This window comes from Onychomys torridus, chromosome 8 (assembly GCF_903995425.1).
Source record: "Onychomys torridus chromosome 8, mOncTor1.1, whole genome shotgun sequence".
In the NCBI taxonomy this organism is placed as follows: Eukaryota; Metazoa; Chordata; class Mammalia; order Rodentia; family Cricetidae; genus Onychomys; species Onychomys torridus.
Genome location: NC_050450.1, coordinates 5,906,118 through 5,930,803, shown reverse-complemented (window position 1 = coordinate 5,930,803; position 24,686 = coordinate 5,906,118). Strand labels below are relative to the sequence as shown.

Here is a 24,686-nt window from a genome sequence, read left to right as displayed (position 1 = left end):
AGGACCATCACCATCCTAACAGCAACTAACATTTGGAGGGTTTGCTCTTGGCTAGAAGCAAGCCTAGTACTTTGTGTCTCCATTCTGTCCTCAGCACATCCCTGCAGTGTGGCCACCAGTGAACTCCATTGTCCTCCAGAAATGAGGCTCTTAGGGTAAATGATTCCCCCAGTGCTCCCTTCTGGTCTCCAGAAAGCTGAGACTGGAGCTCCGATGCCCCCTACCTGGCCTCCTGCTCAACCTGCTCCTCCAGCTGTGCAATCTTAGCCTCCAGTGCCACAACCGTAGACTTGAGTTTGGCTTTCACGGCACCCTCTACCTCCTGCAACTTGCTACGGAGTTCCTTGTTTTGGCGCTCCAGCTGCTGCCGGGCACTCTCATTCTTCTGAGCTGCACTGCGCTCTGTGGCCAGCTCATTGCTCAGTTGCTCAGCCTGGGGAAGAGGAATGGCCATGAGGCAGAAATCATAGAGCTGGGGTGGGTATCAGAACAAGTCTACTGCCATGGGCCCCTAGAGCACCTGCATTCTCTCTCTCCATCCACTCCATTTCTCGTCACTTCAAGACTCAGCTCAGAAGCCTCCTGCGTCACCTAGACTGAGCCAGGGATCTCCTGTTCAGTTCTTCCCATGTTCCCTAGCCCAGACACTGAGGGGCTACAGGAAGGTCCCTGGCACTTATCACAGAGAGATGCGCTCAGGAAGGCACTAAGGACTCTTGGGACTGAGCAAAGAGCACTGAGGGAAAACACTAGAGTCATTCACGATGGCCATGTGGTGGAGGGAGCTAGATAAGATGCTGCAGGTCTGTCCAGAGTCTTCTGAAGATAGCAGACAGATACAGGCATGCCACTAGTGGACAAGGAGGTTTTGTGTGTCAACTTGACACAAGCTAGAGTCATCACAGAGGAAGGTGCCTCAGTTGAGGAAATGCCTCAGTGAGATCCAGCTGGAAGACATTTTCTCAATTAGTGATCAATGGTGGAGGGTCCAGACCATGGTGGGTGGCGCCATCCCTGGGCTAATGGTCCTGGATTCTGTAAGAGAGCAGGCTGAGCAAGCCAGGGAAGCAAGCCAGTAAGCAGCTCCCCTCCATGGCCTCTGCATCAGCTCCTGCCTACAGGTTCCTGCCCTGTTTGAGTTCCTGTCCTGACTTCCTTCAGTGATGAACAGCAATGCTGAAGTGTAAGCGGAATCAACCCTTTCCTCCCAACTTGCATTTTGGTCATGGGGTTTCCTCGCAGCAATAGAAACTCCAACTAAGATAAGGAGGAAGAATCCTGCACCTTATTTCCAGGTTTCTTCTTTCTCCTCCATCCCTGGAGCTGACACAAATATACCTGTGGTGCATGCTACTTAGTCACTCTTGGGCTTCACCCCGTCTCAGGAAACCCAAGGCACTTTGCTCCTGTGTGTGGGACACAGCCAAGTGGTCTTGCCTCACTGTAGCCCCCAGGTGGTCTGCTATTTTGAGTCTAGTGGCTAAGTGCCCAGTATAGGCATCCTGTGTAGGGCAAAAACGGCCACCAAGAACTAAATGGGCACCAGACAGGGGTGGGTTGCTTACTGAGTCCACCGTACTAACTTAAATGGCACAAGGAGTTGTCCCTTCCCTTTCCCTTCACCCTAACCTCAGTATCTCCTACCTGCAGGGTGGCCTTGCGGACCCTGTCACCCATGGCCTCCATGTTGCCCTGCTCCTCCTCCAGCTCCTCCTCTAGCTGGGCGATTCTTGTCTCCAGGCGGCGCTTCTCATCTTGCAGTGTATTCCTGAGGGGAATGAAGCTGCCTTGGGGACCCACAGGTCTTAACAGTCATAGGACACTCTGCCTGGAAAGGTGCTGTCTCAGGTGGCCCTGGTTCTCTAAACTGGGGAAACAAGCTCACCCAAAATCACCTTGTGTCATGGTTTGAATATGAAATGTTCCTCACAAACTCATTTACTGGGGGCTTAGTTACCAACTGCTGGCCTCTGATAAGTGACTAGATTCTGAGGCTCTGGCTTAATAAATGGGTTAATTCCTTGATGGATTCAAAACATAATGGAATTCCTGGATGATGAGAAGCAGGAAATGGAGGCTAGTTGGAAGAAGCAGGTCACGGGGCGGGGGGTGGGGGTAGGGTAGATGCGTGTCCTTTGGGACTCCACTCTCTTCTTAAATTCACAATTTCCTGTCTGCCCTGAGGTGAACAGCTTCTTCAGCATGCTCCTGCCACCATGATGTCCTGTATTAGCAGGACCTTGGACTGAATCCTCTCAGACTATGATAAGCCCTTTCTCCTTTAAGCAGCCTCTCACGTATCTGAGCCATAGCAGAGCAAAATTAGATATAGCCTGCTAAGAAATGGTGAGCCGGGATTCACATACAGACCAGCACCAGCTAAGCCAGAGTGGGGCAGGAACAATGTCTGTCTTTGTCCCTGCCCCTACTCACACAGAATGAATGAAATGACACATTTCCAAATCAGTGGATGGGAAAGCCGTGGGGTAGATCCTTTTCCAAGCCCCAGTCTGTTCTGTCAGGGCTCTGGTTTGCTGTCATTGAAGTGAGGGTCCCGGGGCACATTCAAGCTGGTTGTTCTCTCACCCCAGGTCCACCTGCCTCCCCTGTAGCCTTACCTTCCCGATAGGCTGCTGGCCAGCTCCTCAGCCAGCTCCTCCTTCTCCAGGTCAGCTTGCTTGCGAGCTCTCTCAGCTGCTGCTAGGTCCTGAAGCAGGAGAGAGAGAGACTCTAGCTACCTGGCACATTTGAAATGTAGTTCCCCTTCTGAGCTCAGGGAGGCTCTCTTTGCTCTTTGTGGGAGGGAAGGACACTCATTCAGAAAGAAGCTGGCAGAGGGAAGGAAATCTGTGTGTCTAAGCCTGGGGGAGCAGTGTGGGTCGGGTCCCTCCACAGCTTCATGAGAGGCTGTCACCAGCAGGGAAGGCTGCTACCTCCTGGAGCTGCATGAGGTCTGCTTCCAGGCTCTTGGCTTTCTTCTCATTCTCTTTTGAGGTGGCAAAGATCTCATCTCTGGAGGCACGGGCATCATCCAGCTCTCTCTGGAAGTCCTTCATCTGAGCCTGCATGAGTCAACAGGATAAGCAAGACCCATTTCACTCACCTGATTCTGTACAGGGAGACTTACCTCCGCATGCCAACCCCTTGGAATTTTCAGTTTATTTTGGTGTATTCCTCATGCTTGGCTGGGCCCCAGGCCTCTAGTGTTAGAATCCTCCATGTGAACTGAGGGAAGTGGACAAGAGCCCAGTAATGGTGCCTCACTCAGAAAACCACCATCTGTGGCTAAATAGCTGCTGGCCTGCACCTCTGACAGAGGCAGGCTGCTTCCTGAGGTCTCCACATTGATGCACCTGGCCTGGGGAGCTGCCTCTTCTTCCCCTACATTCCTTCTTCCCTGAAAACAGCATCACACACCTGCAGTTTTCGAAGCTGCTTGATGGCTTCTTCCCTCCCTTTGATGGCCGAGTCAGCCTGAAGCTCCAGGTCTTTCAGGTCCCCTTCCAGCTTCTTCTTGGCTGCTACTGCCAGAGCCCTCTGCTTCCGTTCATCTTCCAGTTCTGTTTCATACTCATGCAGCTGAGCCAGGAAGGAGGGTACAGGCTACAGGGATGCCCCTCAGAGCCTGGGCTCACTTAGCTACTTCCTGAGCTCCCAGGAACTCAGAATAATCCGGTGGGGTTAGGAGTGTCCACTGCTTCCCCCAAGTAGGTTTTAGGGGCTGAATTTAGGTTATAAATCTTGGCAGCAAGTAAGGATAGAGGATGGGTTGTCCCCAGTCACAGATGAGACCTGACTCACCTGCCGCTGTAGCTGCCTCCGCTTCTCCTCATTCTGCTCATCTCGAGCCTGGAGATCTCGTTCAAACTGGCCCTTGAGGGCTTGCATGTTGACCTCCAGCCTCAACTTGGCATCCTCAGTGGCCTGAAGCTCATCCTCCAGCTCCTCCAGCTGGGTTTTCATCTCTTCCATCTGGGTCTCCAAGGCACGCTTAGATTTCTCTAGCTCATGCACCTGGGAAGCAGAGTGGGTAGGGCCTTTGCTTAAGTGAGGCTTCACCCTCACGGAATGGAAGCTCATAAGACTAGAGCAGTGGCCTAGGCTGCTAGAATCTGACATGACTCCTGATGTCTCAGCCCCTGCTTCTGTTCCCTGGCCTCCTGTGCCCACAGCAGACTGACGCACCTCAGTGAGGCACCAGTTGATGAGATTCAGAACCACTTACATTCTTGCCCACATCATCCTTGGAGCTGACCAGGTCTTCCATCTCAGCTTTGAGCATCTTGTTGGTCCTCTCCAGCTCCTCTTTGGCTTCCAGGGCCTCTTCAAGGGCCCGGGCTAGGGACAAAGCCTTTGTTTCCTTTTCCCTGGCCTCTGCTTCAGCTCGGTCCCTCTCATCAGCGTACTTGGAAGAAATGTTCTTTTCCTCAGCCAGCAACTGAAAGAACACAAGGCTCAGAGGCATCCCCAGCATACTTGAAGCTCATTGAACCACAGATGTGAAGAAGCCCTGTCACACTGAATGTGCTCAGTGCAAGTGCAAGCAATTTAGATACACGTGGAAGTCAGTTAGGATAATCTTACTTTCTCACTGCTAGATCAAACTGCCCATTTGGGCTAGCACATCCTGCTACTGAGGACAAAGTGACATTGGATGATGTTTTTGTTGCATGGCCATGAGTATCTTTCTTACAGAGATAGCCCATGCACCATCCTGAGGGTGTATGGTTATGCACATGCTTGGAGAAAAGTCTGTTTCAACTTAACACAACTTCATCTGGTGGAATAGAGAGCAACATGTTACAGATCGTAGCACCTAAAACCAGACTTGCAGAATTCAGTAGAGATAGATGAGCAGCAGGGACCTTCTAACAACATAGGGGATACCAAACTCCACAGAATATCAAAAGAAAGACAGTGAAACACAACTTCTAGCACTCTATTAGATAATGAGACCATTGCTGCAAATGACTGTCCAGAGCAGAATGGCTGTTGGGAAAGGGAAGAACCAGGGTGTCCTGTACAAGCTCAACACGATGAGGCCTGTCAGGGGAAGTTGTGACCCTGAACCCCTAGCATTTGGACTCACAGCACAATCTGTAAACTGAGTTTTAGAATAAACCTATATTACATATAAAATCGTGTTTAGTAAGTATGGGTAACATATATTAGAGCTAGTATTTAGGAGTTTGAGTCATAACAGGTGCATTTATCAGAACATTGTGACTGCACACTTAAAGGATGTATGCTTTGAAACACATGTAAATTTACCCTAAAGATATAAAATAATAATAATAATAATAATAATAATAATAATAATAGTGTTTTGAGACAGTCTTGCTATGTAGCCTAGCCTAGGCTGACCTTAAATCCATAATCCTCCTGCTTCAACTTCCTGAGAGTCAGAATTTCAGGCCTGTGCCACCATGCCTGGTTGCAAAACTATTTTTAAATCTTTTTTTTTACATTTATTTATATTTATTTGTGTATGTGTGTATATGTGTGTGCCACAGGATGACCAGAGGACAATTTGTGGAAGTCTGGTCTCTCCTTCCACCAAGTAGATTTGATTTTTGATTTTAGGGACTGAATTTAGGTCATAAATCTTGTCAGCAACTTTATAAGTTGAGTCATCTCACCAGCCCAAGTATCATATAATATGTAATGTGACATGTTAAGGGAGAAGGGCACAGATGTCTGTGATTTGCTTTGAAACGAGCCCAAAAGATTAAATATGTTGGGTTGTTGTGACTCATCTTTATTATAAATAACTAGGATAGGGCTAAGCATGGTGGTACACACCTTTAATCCCAGCTCTAGGGAGGCAGAGACAGGCAGATCTCTGTGAGTCAGAGGCCAGCCTGGTCTACATTACAAGTTCTAGGCCAGCCAGGGCTACATAGTAAGATCCTCTCTCCACCCCCCATTACACCCCAAAGAAAGTAGGACAAAAGGCATGTAGCACAATGCTAGTGATTGATTCTGGCAGTGACTACTCAATTGCTTTAAATTTCACATAATGAAGCATTTGGGGAAAGTGGTATTAACAAGCATATACTTTGAGGAAAGGGGCTGTGCCTCAGTTGATAGAATGTTTGCCTACCATGCAGGAAGCCCTGGGTTCAGTCCCCAGTACTGCATAAAACTGAGTATGGCATACCAGTGATCCCAGTACTCCAAAGGTGGAAGCACGAGGATTAGAAGTTCAGAAATTGAAAGTCAACTAAAGCTACATAGTGAGTTCAAGGCCAATATGGCCAACAGGAGACCACCTCAAAAAAAAAAAAAAAAAGTGGAAATTAAATAATATGTTTTGAAGAACAGATGCTTGTAATTACTTATAACATCCAGCAGTGCTTCTGAGTATTCACTGAGTGAATGGGATAAATGCCCCTCATTTTGTTAGGGATTGTTCCAGCCCTAAGGCTATGTCTGTGAGAAGTTTTCACAGTGTTTGTGCCTAACAAAATCTCAATGTTAAGCATTCTGATGTGTTCATGCCTTGACCTAGTGGCCCTTATATGTCATAGCCACCTAAGATGAGACAAAATAGCCTTCTACTGCTTCCAGGAAAGTCCAGATGAAATTCAGACTCCCAGCACAACCACAGTGCCTCACAGAACTGACCTCACCCCATGTTCAAGGACAGGGCAGTGAGCTCTCAGCCCTACCTGATCAAATTTCTTCTGCTTCTTTTCCAGATTGGACACCAGTTGCCGCTGGTTGTCCAGGTCTACAACCAAGTCATCCAGCTCCTGCTGAAGCCTGTTCTTAGTCTTCTCCAGTTTGTCATAGGCGGCAGCCTTTTCCTCGTACTGCTGGCTGAGGCCCTCCATCTCCTTCTGCAACCTCTTCTTTCCCTCCTCCATGGCCTCCACAGTGCTTGCGAAGTCCTGCAGCTTCTTCTTAGAGTCTGAGAGCTGGAATGGCCAAGAGTTGGGCCCTGAGAAGTGAACCCTCTTCCTCCTCACTGAGGAAATCCAACAGCAGAGGGAGCTAGTGAGCAAACAAACCACACAGACCCAGAGGAGAGGAGTCACAGTGGACCCTGTAGGTGAGGAGGGGACCCACTCTAGGCCCCAGAAGAGAGGTGAGGGAGGATGCACGGTAGGCCCCAGTATGCTGTCCAAACCTGAACGTTCAGGGTGGAGACATGGCGCTCCAGGTTTTGCTTGGCTTCTATCTCCTCATCTAGCTGGTCCTGCAGGCTGTTCCTCTCATCTTCCAACTGACGCAGCTTGGTGGACACATTGAGTTTCTGCCGAGTTTCTTCTTGAAGTAGCTCCTACAAGAGAAAGCATGCATGTCGGTCTCAGGAATTCCCCCAAGGAAGCAGGCACTCCAGGTCTCCCAGGTGGTGCAGTAGGATACTTACTTGAGTGTCTTGAAGCTGGGATCCAAGGGATGCCACATCCTTGGTCAGTTTGATGGCCTTGCCCTCTGCCTCATTGAGCATGCCTGTGACACTCTCCACTTCATTCTGAGAAGGGTGAGAGACTGTTGAGTTGAAACTCATATGACACATCAGCAAGAGGAGCTTTTCTTCATCAGAGTACATCACACACCTTTGTGGGATAGGACGTGTGGTGGCCAGTGACAGAAAATGCCCAGGAACTGAGAGATGACTCTGGCTCCTTCTGGAACCATCAGCTACAAGTTGGGAATCCTGGCCTAGACTCTACAGTTCTAAGAACCTATCAGAGTCCCACTGTATTGACTGGACCCAGTTAGGATCCACCTTATTGGATTACAAGTCTACACTAAAGTTGGCAGAGATGAGCTGCAGATCTGAGAGTCCCAGTGTTAAAAGTCACTCCTGACTTGTTCACTCCTTACCACTGGGGAGGAAACTGTAGGTAGGTCTTGCTCTCACCCCTACTCATTGCTCTTTCATGACCTTTATGGCCATCACCAAAGAGGTGGCTGCTAAAGGCATGGAGCAGGGCCCCTTCCTGCATCTCTGCATTCTATACCAGCCCTGGCGGCTCTGCACAGATGTGCCTGGGATGTACAGCTGTAGCCCCCACCTCACTTTTCCTATTTATAATGAGGCTTTAAGTATCACTGTATACTGGAGTGTAGCAAACCCCTGTTCTCAACTGCAGGGAACCAGACCTGTGGTGTTTCCCTGCTCCCTAGACCTAGCTTGTGAGTACAGTAAGTATTTATCAAACTTGGGGCCATTCTTTGGAAACTGAAACTCAGGCCAAATGTGTCTCTGAAGCTAAATCCTATCTGAAGCTAAGATACACAGGCTCTATCATTTGTCAGCTTCAGTTGCCTCTATTACTTGGCATAAACACCAACATACATCTAATTGGGGTATCAGGGCCCTTTGTTATCTGGCCACAGCTTCCTTCTCTGGTCCTATTCTGTACCACTTCTCCCAGCTTGTCAGTACTGCTGCCCTTGACCCCTCCTACTTTTACACTTACTGCCAGCAGTACTATTGACTCTGCTTGAAAACATATGCATCTGAGTGCCAGTGCTCCTGGGGGCAGCCTTTCCTGACCCCAGGCTGCCCTGTATTTGCCCTTGCAGTGTGGTGTGTGTTTTCTGGATTTTCTCTCTGTGTTTGTGGCCATCTCTCCCACCCTCAGCAGGCTGGAGTTCAGATGGTACAGAGACAATCTGTCTTCTTCCTTGTTTTTTATCTCAGGATTAAGCACAAGGCCTGGCATCCAGTAGGTGCTCAGTAAATGTTTATTAAGTGTATACATGAGGTTTTGACAAAAAGAATTCACACAGGGAATGCAAGGATGCATCTTAAGGAAGCCGACTTGCTGGCAACAAAGGACTTGGGGGCTGAGCAGAGGTCTCTTGCAGTAGAACAGCTGCTCTTACCTGTAGCTTGTGAACCTTGTCATTCAGTTCAGCCCGGGCACGCTCCCCATCACTGCACTTGGACAGCAGCTCCTGCAGCTGCACCTCCAGCTTCTTCTTCTTGTGTTCCAGCTCCTGCTTTGCCTGGCCCAGGACACGCAGCTCCCCAGTCAGGTCCGCATTCTCCTTCTCCAATGTCTGCTTGCTTTTGTCCAGGTTTGCTTTGGCCTGCCGAGGGAAGCAGAGGGAGGTGGGCTATTCTGTTCCTCTCCCTGCCCCTTCCTCTAGTCTATCTCATCCAAGGGAAGGGATGGAGGGAGAATAGAACTTCTGCAGGACTCCTGGGATTCCAGTTCCCAAACTCAGGAATCAGATCTCGAAACACATCCAGAAGCCTCATCAACCTGCTTTCATGTCCTGTTCTGTATGGGTTATCAAATTTTAGGACATTTCCCAGAAAAATATGGATTCCCAGCTCTTCTTTAACAACTTTATGTTCTGTCTTGTGTAATCCCAGCACTCAGGAGGTAAATCCTGAATGTGAGGCTAGAGTTATCTAATATAATCCTGTCTCAAAAGAAATAAAGAGAAAGAAAAAGAAAGGAAGGCAGACATGGTGGCTTATGTTTGTAATCCCGGCACTCCATCTGAAGCAGGTGGATTATTATGAGTTCCAAGATAGACTGGGTTTAGAATGAGACCCTATCTAAAAATAAGAAAAAAATGTGTGTTTGTGTGTGTGTGTGGTCTGTTTTCATATTTCAATAATTCTGACTCCCAAAAAACAAACTAAGGACCTTTTCTCAAGGCAAAGACCAGCTGATCTAGGCGTGGCTGCTCTGTTAGTGGGGCAGTCCCACTCTAGTTGGCTCTGATTACCACCACACCCTATTTTCTTTCACATTCATTGTCTAATTTCCCCTGCTATTTCTGTGTTTGTTATTTTACCTAACTAGTTCCTATATATATGTGGGTCACCTAAGAAAAAAAGTGTTTGGATAAGAACAGGAAACAGGAGGAGGACTTCAGCTGGCAAGGACAGAAGAGAAAACCATCCTGGAGTCTGAGAAAACCATCCACCTTCCAGACCCCCTACAACATATCTGGGCTACACAATTTCTCTAAATCTGAGAGCTGTGAATCCCATAGCTTTTTGGGTTGTAGGATATTTGTATCTGTACATAAAGCAGCACCTTGGGGAATGGACTCAGACTGAACATGATTTGCCTACTTTTCATAGACAGTGTCCCCACAGCCTGAAGATCATGTTACCAAGTATCTTGGTACACCTGCACTCCGACTATGACCCATCTCATGATCTGGGTAGAATTTTCACTTGTACTGCTCAGAAAGTCCTGGGTTTTTGGAGCACTTCAAGTCCCAAAGTTCTAGACAATAGTGGGTAAATTCTGCCATCATAATATGTTTTCTGGGATGTTTCTTGAGCACACACCCTTTTGAACTGCTCCAGCTGCTCCGTGAGTTCCTCCACTGCCTGTGTGTGCTTTTGCCTCATCTCCTGGACCTGGGCCTCATGGGACCGTGTCTCCTCATCCAGGGCCTTCTTCAGCACTGTCACTTCCTGTTCCCTCTTGGCTCTAGGAAAAAAGAACACAGTGGATGACACTCAGGCCAGAGACAGGGGTTGCCTGTGACAGACAATACTGTGCAAGAGGACAAGAAGTCTCCTGGTACCCAGAGCCGAAGTCCTCCTTTGCTGTGTGAGCTAACCTCCCTAACCCCAGAGTATTATATCAGCTGTGAAATGGGGAGCATGTTACCTGCTCCCAGAATCTCCAAGGATGGCAAACCAGCATAGAAAATATAAGAGTGTGTCTGTAGTCTGCAGATATCCCTTAAATATTAACACTGTTGGCTTTATCCAACACTTACTATATGCCAGGTCCTAAGCTAAGTTTTTTTCTTAAAACAGTATTTCACTCACTACATAGCCCATGCTGGTCTCAAATTCACAATCCTCCTGCTTCTACTTCTGAGTGCTAAGATTATAAGCATGAGCCACCAAGCCCAGCTGGACCTGTTTTTCCATACACAGCATCTCATCTTCATAGCAACTCCATAAGGCAGCAATGTTATTTGCAGGCTAAGGGGGAAGCTCCTTACCCATGGGGTCCCAACAACTCTGTGACAGAGCTACAGCATGAAGCCAGCCTGGCTTGGAGCTTTTAGCCACTACTCCAAGTCTTTCTGTATCTCCAGACAGGTGGGAGGGGAACAAAAAGGTGGAACTAACCATTGGTCCATGTATAAACCCCAAAGTGTGGGAATGCTGTGTTGCAGTTAACAGAAACCCTACCATAGGATATGCTCAAAAGGTTTATATGCTCATTAAATGAATAAATGACCTATGTTCACTAGAGATAGAATATTGTCTAGGATATGGTTGTTTGTCTCCTCTATTTACTTGTAGTGAATCTTAAGTTGGAGACCAATCTGATGAATGTTATTTTTAAAATTTAACATAAAACATATATACATGCACACATACAGAAGAAGAAATTACTTAAAAATCCTAACTAGGAGTGGAACTGGAGGAATTTGACATCTGTTCTATCCTTTTAAAGTTGTTCTTGAATTATTCACTATTGCTCTCCTGCAGAGAAAACTAAACATACTAGTGTTCTAGACACAACCAGGAAGGCCAGTGATTTCAGATCTGCTTGGAGTTGGTGGACTCTGGGGCCCAGCCCACGCACCTGAGCTCCTGTTGTGTGGCTGTGCTGTCCAATGTATCCTCCAGCTCTGTCTTCAGTGCCTCCAGCTCCTCCCCCAGGTCTCGCTTCTGCTTCTCAGCCTTGTTCCTGGCAGCCCGCTCTGAGTCCAGGTCCTCCTGTAGGTCTGAGACATGGCCCTCCAGCTCTCGAATCTTCTTTAGGGCATTGTTTTTCTGGGCAATCTCTTCATCAAGCCTGCCCGGGATGGAGCACCAAGATTAAGACCTCACAGCCAAGGCTATACAATGCCACCAAAAACTAGCTCCTGTGTCCCAAACTGTAGGAGGCTCAGCTTAAAGAAAGCACTGGAGAAATCAGGATTGTCAATCATATGGGCCTATTTCCTTCAATGGAGGAAATGAATGATGCCACATGGAAAAGTGGTCAATCAACCTAGTGATTCTTTGCTTTTCTACTAGGAGCCAGCCTCCACCTGAATCCCCCAATATCCTGAACATTGCTTAGGCCCCAATACTTCAGTAAATAAAACACATCCCTATGAAAGCGGTCACTTGTACTTTACATATTCCACCAATAAAATCTGCCATTATGCTCATCACAGATCCTTTTCTAGGCCTTAACCCTGAGCTCTGTCCTGGTGCATGGTGGAGCTAAAATCTGTTTATTTCCATGACAGAATCTTGCTTATAGAACGCAGGCTGTCCATAAAATTGTGGTTCTCCTGCCTCAGCCTCCTGAGTGCTGGGACTACATATATAGACCATTACATTTAGCTTTGCTATCCAACTTGACTATGCTGAATGGGAAGGCCTAGGATGAGAGATAGGCAGGTGCTCTGATGTTATGCCTACAGCCCAGCAGCTGCCAGAGAGATCAGGGTCTTTCTGGGTAACCCAGCTGCTATTCTAGCACAGACTAATGCACTGGACTGACATTTTTATTAGTCACCCAACCCCTGCCATGCACTCCAAATTAGAAAAGAGATGAGCCAGAAGACTAATCAAAAGCCCTGGGTTTGAGCCCCAGCTCTGCCTCTTACAAGCAGTGTGGGCAGGTACCTCCTTAACTCTCTAGAGGAGTGTAAGAGCATCAAGGTGTCTGAGGGTGCTTTTGGGAATGAGCTGAGCACACAACAAATGGGGCAGCAGTCATTTCCTGCTGCCATATCCACAGCTTGAGGCCAGCCAAATGCCAGGAAAAAGGAGGGAATAGGGGGGCAGGTGACTTAGGCTGTGTGACTGGGAGATGTCAGAGGCTGGGGAAGCTGGCGTGCACAGAGAGAGTAGGATGGGGAAGATGAAAACCACCCAATCTAGACATGCAATGCTTGTGATACAGACAGAGATGGACTCAGTAGGTGACTGGAAACTCAGAACTGGGGTTCAGATGACAAATTCTGGGCACCCCAGATGCTACAATACCATCGAAGTAGGGGCACTGTAAAGAGGTTGAGTTTAGAGGGAAGAAAAGTTGAATGTGAGGTTTAGGGGTGAGAGCATAGTTGGGAAGGCTTGCAGGATACCTGGTCTGAGACACAACATCCATCCCAAGGGCCTATGGCCACCTCAAAAAGCAGAGGGCCTCTGGACACACACACACTCACACACTAGGACTGGGACTGGGACACACACACACACACACACACACACACACACACACACTGCACCTGGCTAGCGCTGCTTGCAGCTCCTCCTCTTTCTTTGCCAGCTGCATCTTGAGTTCCGCAATCTGTGCCTGCAGGTCAGCTATCTGCTCGTGGAAATCACTGGCATCACCCTCCAGTTTCCTCTTCAGTTTTTCCAGCTCCTGTCGGCTCTTCTCCTCTTTCTTCAGCCTCACTGCAACAGAGTCAGGGGTACCTCAGCATGGAGATGACACCAGGAACAGACATTGCACAATTAGCCCTAGACTCTTTTTCAGTGAAGGGAATATCAAGCGTGGGGAAAAAAGCACCTTTCCCATCAGAGTGTATTGCGCACAGTGGTGTGGATCCAAGATGGAGTCTCTTTCCCAGGATAATCTTTCTAAAGGTTCCTTTCTGATTTTTCTGGTTTTTAGGTTTTTTAAAAATATTTATTTTGTCTGTGTGTAGGTGTGTCTGTATGAGTGTCTATGTCCATGTGTATCTGTGTGTGTATGTGTGTGAGTATCCGTGTTCATATGTGAGTATCTGTGTGTGAGTGTGTATGCACATGAGTATAAGGCCTTTGGAGGCAGAAGAGGCTGTTGGATCTCATGTGGCTGGAGTTTGCTGGGATCCAAACTCTGGTCCTCATGATTTAACAGAAAGGTCTTAACTGCTAGGCTATCTCTCCAGTCCCTGTGTATTAAATTTTTAGAATACTTTTTTTGTTTTGTTTTGTTTTTCGAGACAGGGTTTCTCTATAGCTTTGGAGTCTGTCCTGGACTAGCTCTGTAGACCAGGCTGGCCTCGAACTCACAGAGATCCACCTGCCTCTGCCTCCTGAGTGCTGGAATTAAAGGCATGCGCCCCCACTGCCTGGCTGAACAGTGGGTTTTGTGAGGACATTTCATAGATACACATGGTGGGAGTTTGCTTGTACTCAATTATTCTCTCTTGTCCCTCCTCCTCCCCTTTCCTTCTGGTCCTCTTTCTTTCTTTCTTTCCTTCTTTCTTTCCTTCTTTCTTTCTTTCTTTCTTTCTTTCTTTCTCTCTCTCTCTCTCTCTCTCTCTCTCTCTCTCTCTTTCTCTCTCTCTCTCTCCTCCTCCTCTTCCTCTTCTTCTTCTTCTTCTCTCTCTCTCTCTATCCTCCTCCTCCTCTTCTTCCTCTTCTTCTTCTTCTCTCTCTCTCTTTCTTTCTCTCTCCTCCTCCTCTTCTTCTTCTTCTTCTTCTTCTTCTTCTTCTTCTTCTTCTCTCTCTCTCTCTTTCTCTCTCCTCCTCCTCCTCTTCTTCCTCCTCCTCCTCTTCTTCTTCTTTCTTCTTTTCTTCTTCTTCTTCTTCTTCTTCTTCTTCTTCTTCTTCTTCTTCTTCTTCTTCTTCTTCTTCTTCTTCTTCTTCTTCTTCTTCTTCTTCTTCTTCTTCTTCTTCTTCTCTCTCTCTCTCTCTCTCTCTCTCTCTCTCTCTCTCTCTCTCCCTCTGGAACTCACTTGGTAGCCCAGGCTGGCCTCAAACTTACAGAGATCTGCCTGGCTCTGCCTCCCGAGTGCTGGGATTAAAGGCGTGAGCCACCACTGCCTGGCCTAGTCCTCTCTCTTTATTCAAATAGTCCCTCTTTCTGCTTCTTGATTTTTCTTTTTTAAAATCTGATTCCATATGAGAGCAAAGATATTGTCCTTTTTCTCTCCCTCTCTTGTCCAGCCACCTGCCCTACCTTAATACCCCTTCCTTTCTACAGACCCTTCAACTTTCACATCCTATGCATAGATACTCATTTAAAATCTAGGCTCTGTGCAGGGGATGTGGCTCAGCTGAGGTGTGGGCCGTGTGTCCTATGCATAGATACTTATTTAAAATCGAGACTCTGTGCTGGGGATGTGGCTCAGCTGAGGTGTGGGCCGCACATGCACAATACTTTGGTTTAGGTCCTAGTACTGCATGAGCTCAGCAAGTGGCCACCTGTAAACCAGCATTTGGGAGGTGTCAGCAGGAGGATGAGGCGCTCACAGCTAGCTTTGGCTACATACTAAGTTTCAGGCTAGCCTAGGCTACATGAGACCCTTTCTAACAATAAAGTAAAATAGGTGCAACAGGATGACTCAGCAGGTAAAGGCACTTGCAGCCAAGCTTAATAATCTAAGTTCAATCCCCCAAAGCTGCACAGTAGAAGGAGAGAACCAACTCCACAAAATTGTCTGTGACTTCTACGTGCATGCTGTGACATGCATGACCACACACCATCCACACACATACAACCACACAATACACACACTACATATGACACACATACACATACACACTCAATCAATAAATAATAAATGTATTTTTAAAGAAGATGGAAAATGAAATAATAAAAAACATATCAAGCAAAACATTAAAACCTAGATTCCACATATGAGAGGAAATATGATATTTATCTTTGAGCCCAGTTCATTTCACCTAACGTGGCTTCTGGTTCCACCTATATCCCCACTTACCCTCCAGTTCTGAGATCATAGACTCATGCTTGCTCTTCAGCTTTGTGAGGTTTTTAGCTTTTTCTTCCTCTTCTGCTAGATTAGTTGTCAAGTCGCTGACTCTCTCTTCAAGGAGTTTTCGTTCCTTTAGGGGCAATGGGAAAACAATAATTGGAGTGGTTTTTATTTCTCCTCCATGGTCTATGTTTTATTTCCAGCAGCTTCTATATGAACATTTTAAAGAAAACCCAATTCCTAATCACAGGCACCAGGAGTTCCATATGGTAGAAGTTCTTTAGGAACTTCCCAGGCTGCCCACATCTTGCCTCTTGCCAGTGTGTCCTGCACACTCAATGCTCAGCTAAAGAACTTCCCCATTCCTCCTACAGGACAGCTTGTCTCTGCCTCAGAACCTTTGCAGAGTAGGTCAATGTTGTATTCCTAACTGTTCCTCAATCTATGTCCATGCCACCTCCTCCAGAAAGTATCCTTCCTTCATCCCCTAGTGTTCCACTCCTAACAGGGCTCACCCTGGTCAGACTCTGGTCACAATGGTAATGGTTACTTATATCTTGCTAGAGTGTAAGCCCCAGTGCAGGATACTGGACTCCTACTCCACGAGTGTCCTGATCCACACAGAGCTCGGTCCACAGAGGGCCTAGCTGATGCCCAGCTTGAACTAATGGAGTCAATTGGCTTGGGATTATTAACTGAAGTGACTGCTTGTCCCTATTTTCACAGGGTGCTTCTGCCATTAGTGCTGGACATGTGGCAAGACTGGCACATCTAACGCACTTTTGAAAGCTTGTTGTTCTGATCATCCATGACCAAGATGTCATCTTCCAGTTTCTTGATCTTGGCTTCAGCTGTGACCTTCTCAAGCTGTAGTTTCTGTCTGGCAGCCTCCTCCTCCTCCAGCTGCTCCTCCAGGTCCTTGGTTGGGGAGAGACAAGGATCACAACCTTGCTGGAACAAAGTCTCTAGAGATCTGGGGCTAGCCAGTGTGGAGGCTGGGCTGAGGATACCCTGTACACTGCTGTCTCCTTTAGAAACACATATAGGCTACTAGGCAACTGATTTGCTCAGTGTCAGTGATATGTTTTTACTGGGGAGTCAGTACCATATTCCAGACCATCCTTGATAGCCATTCCTTCCTTCCAGAGGCAGGAAATTAGTCCCCATGAGTGTGTGTGTGTGGGGGGGCGCTAAGAATTCTCAACACAATTGGAAGGTGGTAACAGAAAGGCGCTGTGGCTCCCTCCCTCCTCTTCTGCTCTTCTGCGGGCAGTCCACAGCCATGACAGGAGGAAGTGCAAGTGGCCCCATGAAGTGGCTGAGGAACTGGCACCTCCTGCTGGCAGCCATGTGAATAAGCCTCAAAGAAGTTCATCTTTTAGCCTGACTGAGCCTTCAGATGACTGGCCCTGGTCATGAGTGGCCATAAGCCCCTCCCCAGTTGTTGACTACTAAGATAAATATGGACTGTTTGAAGCTGCTGTGTTCAGACTGTTTTATTACAGTATAATAACTGACACAATTATCCTTTACACCAAGTTGCTAACAGGAAGGGGGTCAGCATACAGACCACAAGGCAGACAGAGCCATACAGAACACAGTAGACAGAGAAGGCTCTGGAGACTTGTGTTCAGTTCCTGACCTAGCTCTGTGGCATTGGGCAGATGGCCATTGGTCTCTAAACCTGAGTGCTTCCATCTTCCAGCATTGGGCCATATATCATCAGAGGCCTTCACTGAGGATCCAGTCAATCTCTTCCTGCCATAAGCCCCTGCAATGTCTTACCAGCATCTGCTGAGCCATCTTCTTCCTCTCAGCCTGCAGTTGCTGGCCCCGGTCCTCCTCTTCCTCCAGGCGGGCCTCCATCTCATGTAGAATCTCCTCCAGTTCCTGCTTCTTGGCTGCCAGCCGGACCCGCATCTCCTCAGCCTCGGCATACAGCTCTGTCTCTGCTTGCAGCTGCTCCTGCAGCAGAGTCTTCTCCTCAGCCAACTGCATGCAGGATTAGAAGGTGGCCATGAGATCTCCCGTGTCTCACTGTGGGCTGAACCCTTGGCTGTGCTGCCCCCACAGCCCACAGTGCACTTGTTTATACCTGAGTGTGCTTCTGCTCCAGCTCTTTCAGCTCAGTCTCTGCCTTCTGCTGCCTTTCCTTGATCTTCTGCATCTCCTCCTCCTTGGCCTGCATCTCCTCCTCCTGCCGTGTCACCTGGAGCAATGGCTTTACCTACATACATACATACATACATACATACACATAGCCAACATTAGTGTTTTTGGCCAAAGGGAGCCATTTTTATCAAATATTAGATTGGTTCTCAGCTACAGATGATTTTACCAACACCCATCTAGGTGACAATGGGCAATGTCAGGGACATAATCAGCAGTTGAAACAGGGATGGAAGATTCTACAGGCATTAGTAGGTAGAGGCAAGAGAGATGGTTTACATTCTAGAATAATTTCTAGGAACCTCTTCCACAAGACAGAATTGCTGAGCCTAAACTATTGGAATGGCAAAGGTGAGGGACTTTTCATTGTTTCTTTTTGCAGTACTGGAGATTGAACCTAGGGCTGTGTGCTTTATCATTGAGCTACACCCTGAGTCCATGGGCCTCTTATTAGATCAATTTATTAGAACAAAATGAAAGGAGAAAGAACAAAAGGAGTTGGAAGTGTTGATGCATCTTTGCAAGAAAAAAAATCAGAACCCTCCACGGCTGTTCCCCAGCCACAGTCAGTGTTACAACAGCAATTTCCTTCCAGTCTTCTTCCTCCTGTTTAAATAATAGTCTGGAAGGTTGGTCATGATAGTGCACACCTCTAATCCCAGCACTTGGGGAGCAGAGGCAGGAGGATCTCTCTGGGTTCAAGGTCAGCCTGGTTCACACAGAGTTCTAGACCAGCCATAGCTACATAGAGAGACCCTGTCTCAAAAAGGAGAACAAAAAGGCAAGTATTGAACTGAATGCTTAGTTTTATATTCTGGTCTCATCATTTAATTCTGTCCTTCATTTATATTCTGTTCTCATCACTCATTGTTTCTTACCTCATGCTGTTCATCAGTCAGTTTTAGACAGGCATTTTTACTACTTGATTCCCCTACCACCATCCCCATCAACAGGTAAACCAATGAATCTGCTATGGAAACACTGTCACAGTCAAATAAGCTGTGGAGGATGCCCTGAATTCCTGCTTCTCTTTATGGGAGATGGTTTTTTCAGGACAGTCCCTTAGCGTGTGGGTTCATGGGAACATTTGCAGAGAGCAGCTTCCTGTTAAGCTTCTTCTCCAGCTTGCTTGGCACCCAGAGTCTCTGCCAATGAACCTCATGGCTGCCTTCACATACTTAGCAGGATTTGCCATTATCTGTTTCTGAGACTGTTGTTATCTTCGGCCTCTCCAGTTGGCTGTTATATTCATGAAGCCATGGACCATGATACCAACTAGTACACTTCTGGCATACAACAGGTACTTAATAAATACTTCCTTGGGGGAAAGAATTTACACACTCAAGGGTATATAAGAGTAATATATAAGTTTACAGTCAATAAACATATCTTTGTGCAGCCAATGATGCTGCAAAGGCCAGTGGTACCCAAAGGTCCTGCAAGATGCAAGGAATGAAATGAACTACAAATTCAAGCAGCAAGTGGGGGCTTCCTGCTTCATCATGCTGAGTGAGAACACCAATCCTGCAAGGCACCATGCTACAGAATTTCATTAATATCTTGAAACAATGGGGTATAGAAAGGGAGGGCAGAAGTGAAGCTGTTAGGGGCCACAGAGAAAAGTGGGTTTGCTACATAAGTACAATAAGGTGGATTTTTTTTTTTCAAGACAGGGTTTCTCTGGGTAGTTTTGGTGCCTGTCCTGGATCTTGCTCTGTAGACCAGGCTGGCCTCAAACTCACAGAGATCCACCTGGCTCTGCCTCCCGAGTGCTGGGGTTAAAGGTGTGAAGATGGATTCTTGGGGTGACAGAAACACCTTGATTTGCTTTAAGGTCATGACTGTAACCCACAAGCCAAAGGGCTTCACAGGCCTGCATGTGAGGTCCGACTTTAAGCCTCTGCTTCAAGAGCCATTTTGGACCACCTCCATTCTCACATCTAGAGATCCCAGTAGGGCTTGATTGGGGAAGTGGAGGAGGTCAAGTGACTTCTGGGAAGGTGTAGAGTCAATCACTCACTTTAGTGAAGAGTCTCCACCATTGCCAGTTTCGGAGCTTGAGGTAGGCAGCACAATTCCTCTGGATCACCTTCATGGCTGTCAACTGTTGCTGCCTCTTGGTGAAGGCCCTGGGAAGAGTGAGGCAGGGAGCCATGAGGTGCTTCCCTCATGGTTCATGGCATCTTTCCCTTCCTGGGGAGAGTGAGGTAGGGAGCCATAAGGTGCTTCCCTCATGGTTCATGGCATCATTCACTGTATAGAACATCCCCCAGTCACTCTAGCCAATCTTTTTGAGCATCAGAACCAGCATATTATCTGACCAAGCCACTTAAGCTGGCTTCCAGAGCCTTTCTCAGGAGGCAAGGGAAACTCCAGGTTCACAAAGACCTCAAAAACAAAGCTAGAAATGATATCTAAGGAAAAGTTTGATGCTTTGTTTCTGCAGGGATCCTCCTTCACTCCCCTAGTTGTGCCAGTTAAGTTCTGACAGACTTATTTATTCCTTGGTAGTATTTCAGAATTCTCAAACCTTAATACCAAATCAGCACTATATTTCTTTAGAGCTTCTGGGTTTGAAAAACTACAGAATGATGACCACAATCCCACTCTGCCATGTGAGCTGCCACATTGGTTGTGGGTACATTTAAGAATACCAATTATTATTAAGAGTACCTGTTATTTTGGGAACAGGAATGATGGCAACAGAGAATTTAATTATAAAATTTAACAAATTAGGACTGCTATTGTACTAAGGGCTTCCCAATATCTAGACTTAGCCATACTGAGTCTCTCTGACCCAATCAAGGCTCTGCAGATGTGGTGTAGACTGTACCTGATGATAGCGCACACTCCAGGCATCAGCACCAGGGAGATCTCTCTGGGGTGTCTTTATTTTTCTTCCTTCCTTCCTTCCTTCCTTCCTTCCTTCCTTCCTTCCTTCCTTCCCTCCTTCCCTCCTTCCCTCCTTCCCTCCTTCCCTCCTTCCCTCCTTCCCTTCTCTCTCTCTCTCTCTCTCTCTCTCTCTCTCTCTCTCTCTCTCTCCAGACAGTTTCTCTTTGTTGCTCTGACTGTCCTGGAACTTGCTCTGTAGACTAGGCTAGCCTCAAATTCACAAAGATCCACCTGCCTCTGGGCATGTGCCACTATGCCCAGCAGGGGTGTCTTTCCTTGAGGAACCTGAGTTTCACATAGACACCAAGCAGAACAGATGGAGCATTGCAACTTCTAAGGTGCTGCTTTATGAATCCTATTTGAACATAGGGCTAGAGATACAGCCACATAATTTTTTCTCTGACATGTTATCGTAGCCTAAGAGTTGTGAAATGAAAGCCAGCCACACTTCTAAGCCCTTCCTGGGCATCATTTCATTAGCTCCTCTTAACAATTTCATGAGGTAGAAATTATTGCACTCAGGAGAAATATGAGCACATAGGATGAGGAATTGAGAATAAGAACCCGGGTCTAAAACTCTCAAGCCCATTGGTTGTCACCCATCCTTCCTGCTTCTATAACCAGCACACACATTTCAGTTGGAATCTTCCTTTCCTACTCAGATAGAAGCTGTTGATTGACACATCTTAAAATAGATAGCTTCTTGGAATCAGGGAATCCCAAAGCAGGGCTGGAAATCCTCTTCTCTGGACTTTAGTTTTCTACTATGAATTTGGGGGAAATTTTAGGATACAGGGAAACTGTGTTTACTTTCTGGCCAGGTAGCCACGACACATTGCCTGGAAGGCCATTATGACATCAGTAATCTTCAGGTCCCGTTCCTCCTCCAGGTGGGCCAGGACTCCCGTACGGAAGAAGATTTTGCTCTGCCCAATCCTGTACAGGTTGGGGTCCAGTTCAAGGGCTTTGATCTGAGGAGGGAGGGAAAAGAAGAGTTGCCATTTTCAAATGTGCCATTTGTTCAGTATGGCATGTATTTAAGAATGATCCCACTCAGATAGCAACTGGAAATATGACCCAAAGCTGGGAGGTCACAACTGGAATGTCTGGGGAGGGATTATGCTCACCATGAGAATGCAAGCTTGCTTTCCATCCATGAAGCCTTTGGGGATGGCGTTTGCTGCCAGGATCTCATAGCTTAAAATACAGGACAGAAGTTGCTCAACACATCTCCATCATTCATTCTTTCTCCAGGGCTTGCTCCCCACCGCCCCACCAACACCAGCAGGCTCACCGTTGCCGGAACTCTTGGAAGACAATCCTGTTGGGGAAGCCCTGACGGCAGATGCGGATGCCTTCCAACACACCATTGCACCGCAGCTGCTCCAGCACCAGAAATGCATCCAACTTGCCAGACTGTGGAAGTAGAAGAGGCCAGTGACCACTGGAGCAGCAAGCCCCAGACCTCAGGGCCAGAAAACATCCGTGGCAGTGTTGGGGTCTTCACGGGGTTTAACTGAGATGTAATATCCACTGTTGTCATCTCTGGGTTTCTATACTTTCTTTGGTCCTATTTGTCCTATAATCCTCATTGTGCTTAGTGGTGCTAGCACCCCTGGCTAGAAACTGGGGATGTTTTCCCCTCACTGTCCTCCCCCTCACCTCCTGGACATCACTGCCTCATAGCTCTTACCTCCCAAGTCTCTCACAGTAGGTTTCTTTAAAAAAAATGCAGATGTGGTGTGCATGTGTATGCATTAATGTCCTTGCATGTCTATGAGAGCACACACATGTGAGCATGTATACACATTTTTGATGTATGTGTATGTGTGATATGCATGTGGTGTGTGTATGTGATGTGTGATGTGTGTGTATGTGTATGTGATATGAGATGTGTGTCTGTGCCTGTGTATGTGATCTGTATGTGTGTGAAGTGTGTGTGTTCATGTGTATGTGTGTACTTTTGGAGGTCTGAAGTTAGTGTCTGAAATCATTCTCAATCACTCTTACATCATATTCACTGACTCATTCATCCACTGAAACTCAAAGTTCAGTCTCTTAGCTGAATTGTTCTGGGGATTCCCTGTCTGTCTTCTGAGATTAAAGCTACAAGCAGACCACCATACCCACTAGTATTTATGTGGGTTTCTGGGATTCCAAGTCCTACTTGTGTGGCAAGCACTTTAAATGGTGGAGCCATCTCCCCCAACCTACTTTTATATGCCATTGTTTCTTCTACCCAGACAACTGCAGCACTTTCCCACTTGATCTTCTCTCCTCAGGCCTGCCTGCCCCTCCTAGCTCCTCATTTGGTCTAAAACATAATTTTGATCATGACCTACTGCTTAAACTCCTTCAATGGCTTTCTACAGACAGGATGCCATCACAAAAGGAGCTCCGTAAACCATTCCTGTCCCATCCCTAGCTCATGCCATCATGTAGCAATATGAAACAAGGGGGCTAGATAATGGCTGACTCAATAAAGCACCTGACTTGTAAGCATGAGACCCATGTGAAAGGCTGAGCATAATGCCATGTGCCTGTAATCCTAGAATTGTAAGAAGGGGGATTTCAAAAAGCTCATAGACCAGCTAAACTGTCCTATGTGGTGAAGCTTCAGGCCAGTGAGAAAGCTGTCCCACATAGAAATGGAAGGTGCCTAAGGACTCACATCAGAGCTTGTCTTCTGACCTCTATAGTATACTGTGTATGTACACTCATAGGCATGAACACACCCATGCAAACAAAACAAAAACAATATAAAGTGACCTAGCTACAATTTTCTTGCCCAGACTCTTAATTTCTCACCTCTATACATTTTCCTACCCTAAGCCCTTGACCTAAAATGCCCCCAAACACACTCATACCCCACTATGTACTTTACCAAGTTGATGCCTACCCATTTCTTTTTAATAACATTTATTATTTATGGTGTATATGTGCATAAGGGTGTTAGGTTGGGTACAAGTATGCCACAATGTGTATGTGGAGGTCAGAGGACATTCTGCAGCATTTTTTTCCCTCCTATTATGTGGACCCCAGGGGAATTCAGGTCATAAGCCTTGAGAGGAAGAGCCTTTCCCCAATAAGCCATCTCCCCAGCCCCTCTACCTGTTCTTAAAGTTCTTGCAGAGGTATCTACCCAGCTTTTTGTTGTTTTCCTAATTTACCATTGTGGTTCTAGCCTGTGTGTCAAGGTCCCTGTGGTTTCCCATAACCTCAGTACCAATGACATTTGGGCCCACTGATTCTCTGTTGTGGGAACTATGGGGCATATAATGAGATGTCCGGCAGCCTCCTGGCCTCTACTAGATGCTGTAGCAATTACCTTCCACTATGATAAGCAAAGTGTCCTCAGTGATTTCTACAACACTGTATCCTAAGTATCAGTCACAAATAGCAGCTTTGCAAGCATTTACTCAAAGAATGTAAGGGTTGGTGGCCTCATACCCCATGCCACTACCTAGCTAAATAGTCTCTGGAAAGATTCCCTTCCTTCCTTCCTTGACCGACATTGCTTTTAGGTATAGGGAGTAGACGGCCCCAATCTAGACAACTCTCCACATGTGTAGATGCAGGCCTTACTTGAGGGTGGTCAGGGCAGGAACCAAGGTCAGACCTCTCTTTCTGCCCCGCCACCTCATTAGTTTTCCTCATTGCCTTCCAGGTGCCTCCTGAAGTCCTTCAACACTATCCTGTAAGCAGGAGCTCCAGGCTGGGGGATATCTCACCCTCTTCTCATGGTTAGGGATGATGCAGCGCACAAAGTTAGGTGTGGTGTTGCGCAACGTAGTCATCAGCTTCCCCAGCTGTTCTTTGTAGAGCTGGCCCACGGTGCGAAACATGCCCTTTTTGGTCTTAGAGGCACTGGGAAGTGAGCTCTCAGTCATCTTGGCCATCTGGTCCAGCCCCACAATGCGGTCCACTGTGGGTTACATGAAGGGTGACATCAGTCTCTGGCCCCTTCAGGGATCCTGAACCTCTGCCATAAGCCAGAGGAGCAAACTGTGAAGATG

General features: G+C 47.1%; 1 protein-coding gene across 4 annotated transcripts in view; it reads right to left on the bottom strand.

The window, feature by feature from the left end:
* Myh11 (myosin heavy chain 11) overlaps positions 1 to 24,686 on the bottom strand; it is a 114,091-nt gene that overhangs the window by 7,761 nt on the left and 81,644 nt on the right. For all 4 annotated transcript variants that reach the window (XM_036195166.1, XM_036195163.1, XM_036195167.1 and 1 more), the window contains 23 exons: positions 24,402 to 24,595; positions 21,965 to 22,086; positions 21,798 to 21,867; positions 21,481 to 21,641; positions 19,799 to 19,907; positions 17,705 to 17,836; positions 17,395 to 17,601; positions 16,390 to 16,527; positions 15,616 to 15,739; positions 13,186 to 13,357; positions 11,541 to 11,753; positions 10,277 to 10,421; positions 8,845 to 9,051; positions 7,376 to 7,480; positions 7,133 to 7,285; positions 6,672 to 6,920; positions 4,226 to 4,438; positions 3,802 to 4,014; positions 3,418 to 3,579; positions 2,934 to 3,062; positions 2,619 to 2,707; positions 1,645 to 1,768; positions 225 to 433 (listed from right to left, as the gene is read on the bottom strand). In XM_036195166.1, coding sequence (XP_036051059.1) covers positions 225 to 433; positions 1,645 to 1,768; positions 2,619 to 2,707; positions 2,934 to 3,062; positions 3,418 to 3,579; positions 3,802 to 4,014; positions 4,226 to 4,438; positions 6,672 to 6,920; positions 7,133 to 7,285; positions 7,376 to 7,480; positions 8,845 to 9,051; positions 10,277 to 10,421; positions 11,541 to 11,753; positions 13,186 to 13,357; positions 15,616 to 15,739; positions 16,390 to 16,527; positions 17,395 to 17,601; positions 17,705 to 17,836; positions 19,799 to 19,907; positions 21,481 to 21,641; positions 21,798 to 21,867; positions 21,965 to 22,086; positions 24,402 to 24,595 — 3,640 coding nt within the window. The remainder of the gene's footprint in view (positions 1 to 224; positions 434 to 1,644; positions 1,769 to 2,618; positions 2,708 to 2,933; positions 3,063 to 3,417; positions 3,580 to 3,801; positions 4,015 to 4,225; positions 4,439 to 6,671; positions 6,921 to 7,132; positions 7,286 to 7,375; positions 7,481 to 8,844; positions 9,052 to 10,276; positions 10,422 to 11,540; positions 11,754 to 13,185; positions 13,358 to 15,615; positions 15,740 to 16,389; positions 16,528 to 17,394; positions 17,602 to 17,704; positions 17,837 to 19,798; positions 19,908 to 21,480; positions 21,642 to 21,797; positions 21,868 to 21,964; positions 22,087 to 24,401; positions 24,596 to 24,686) is intronic.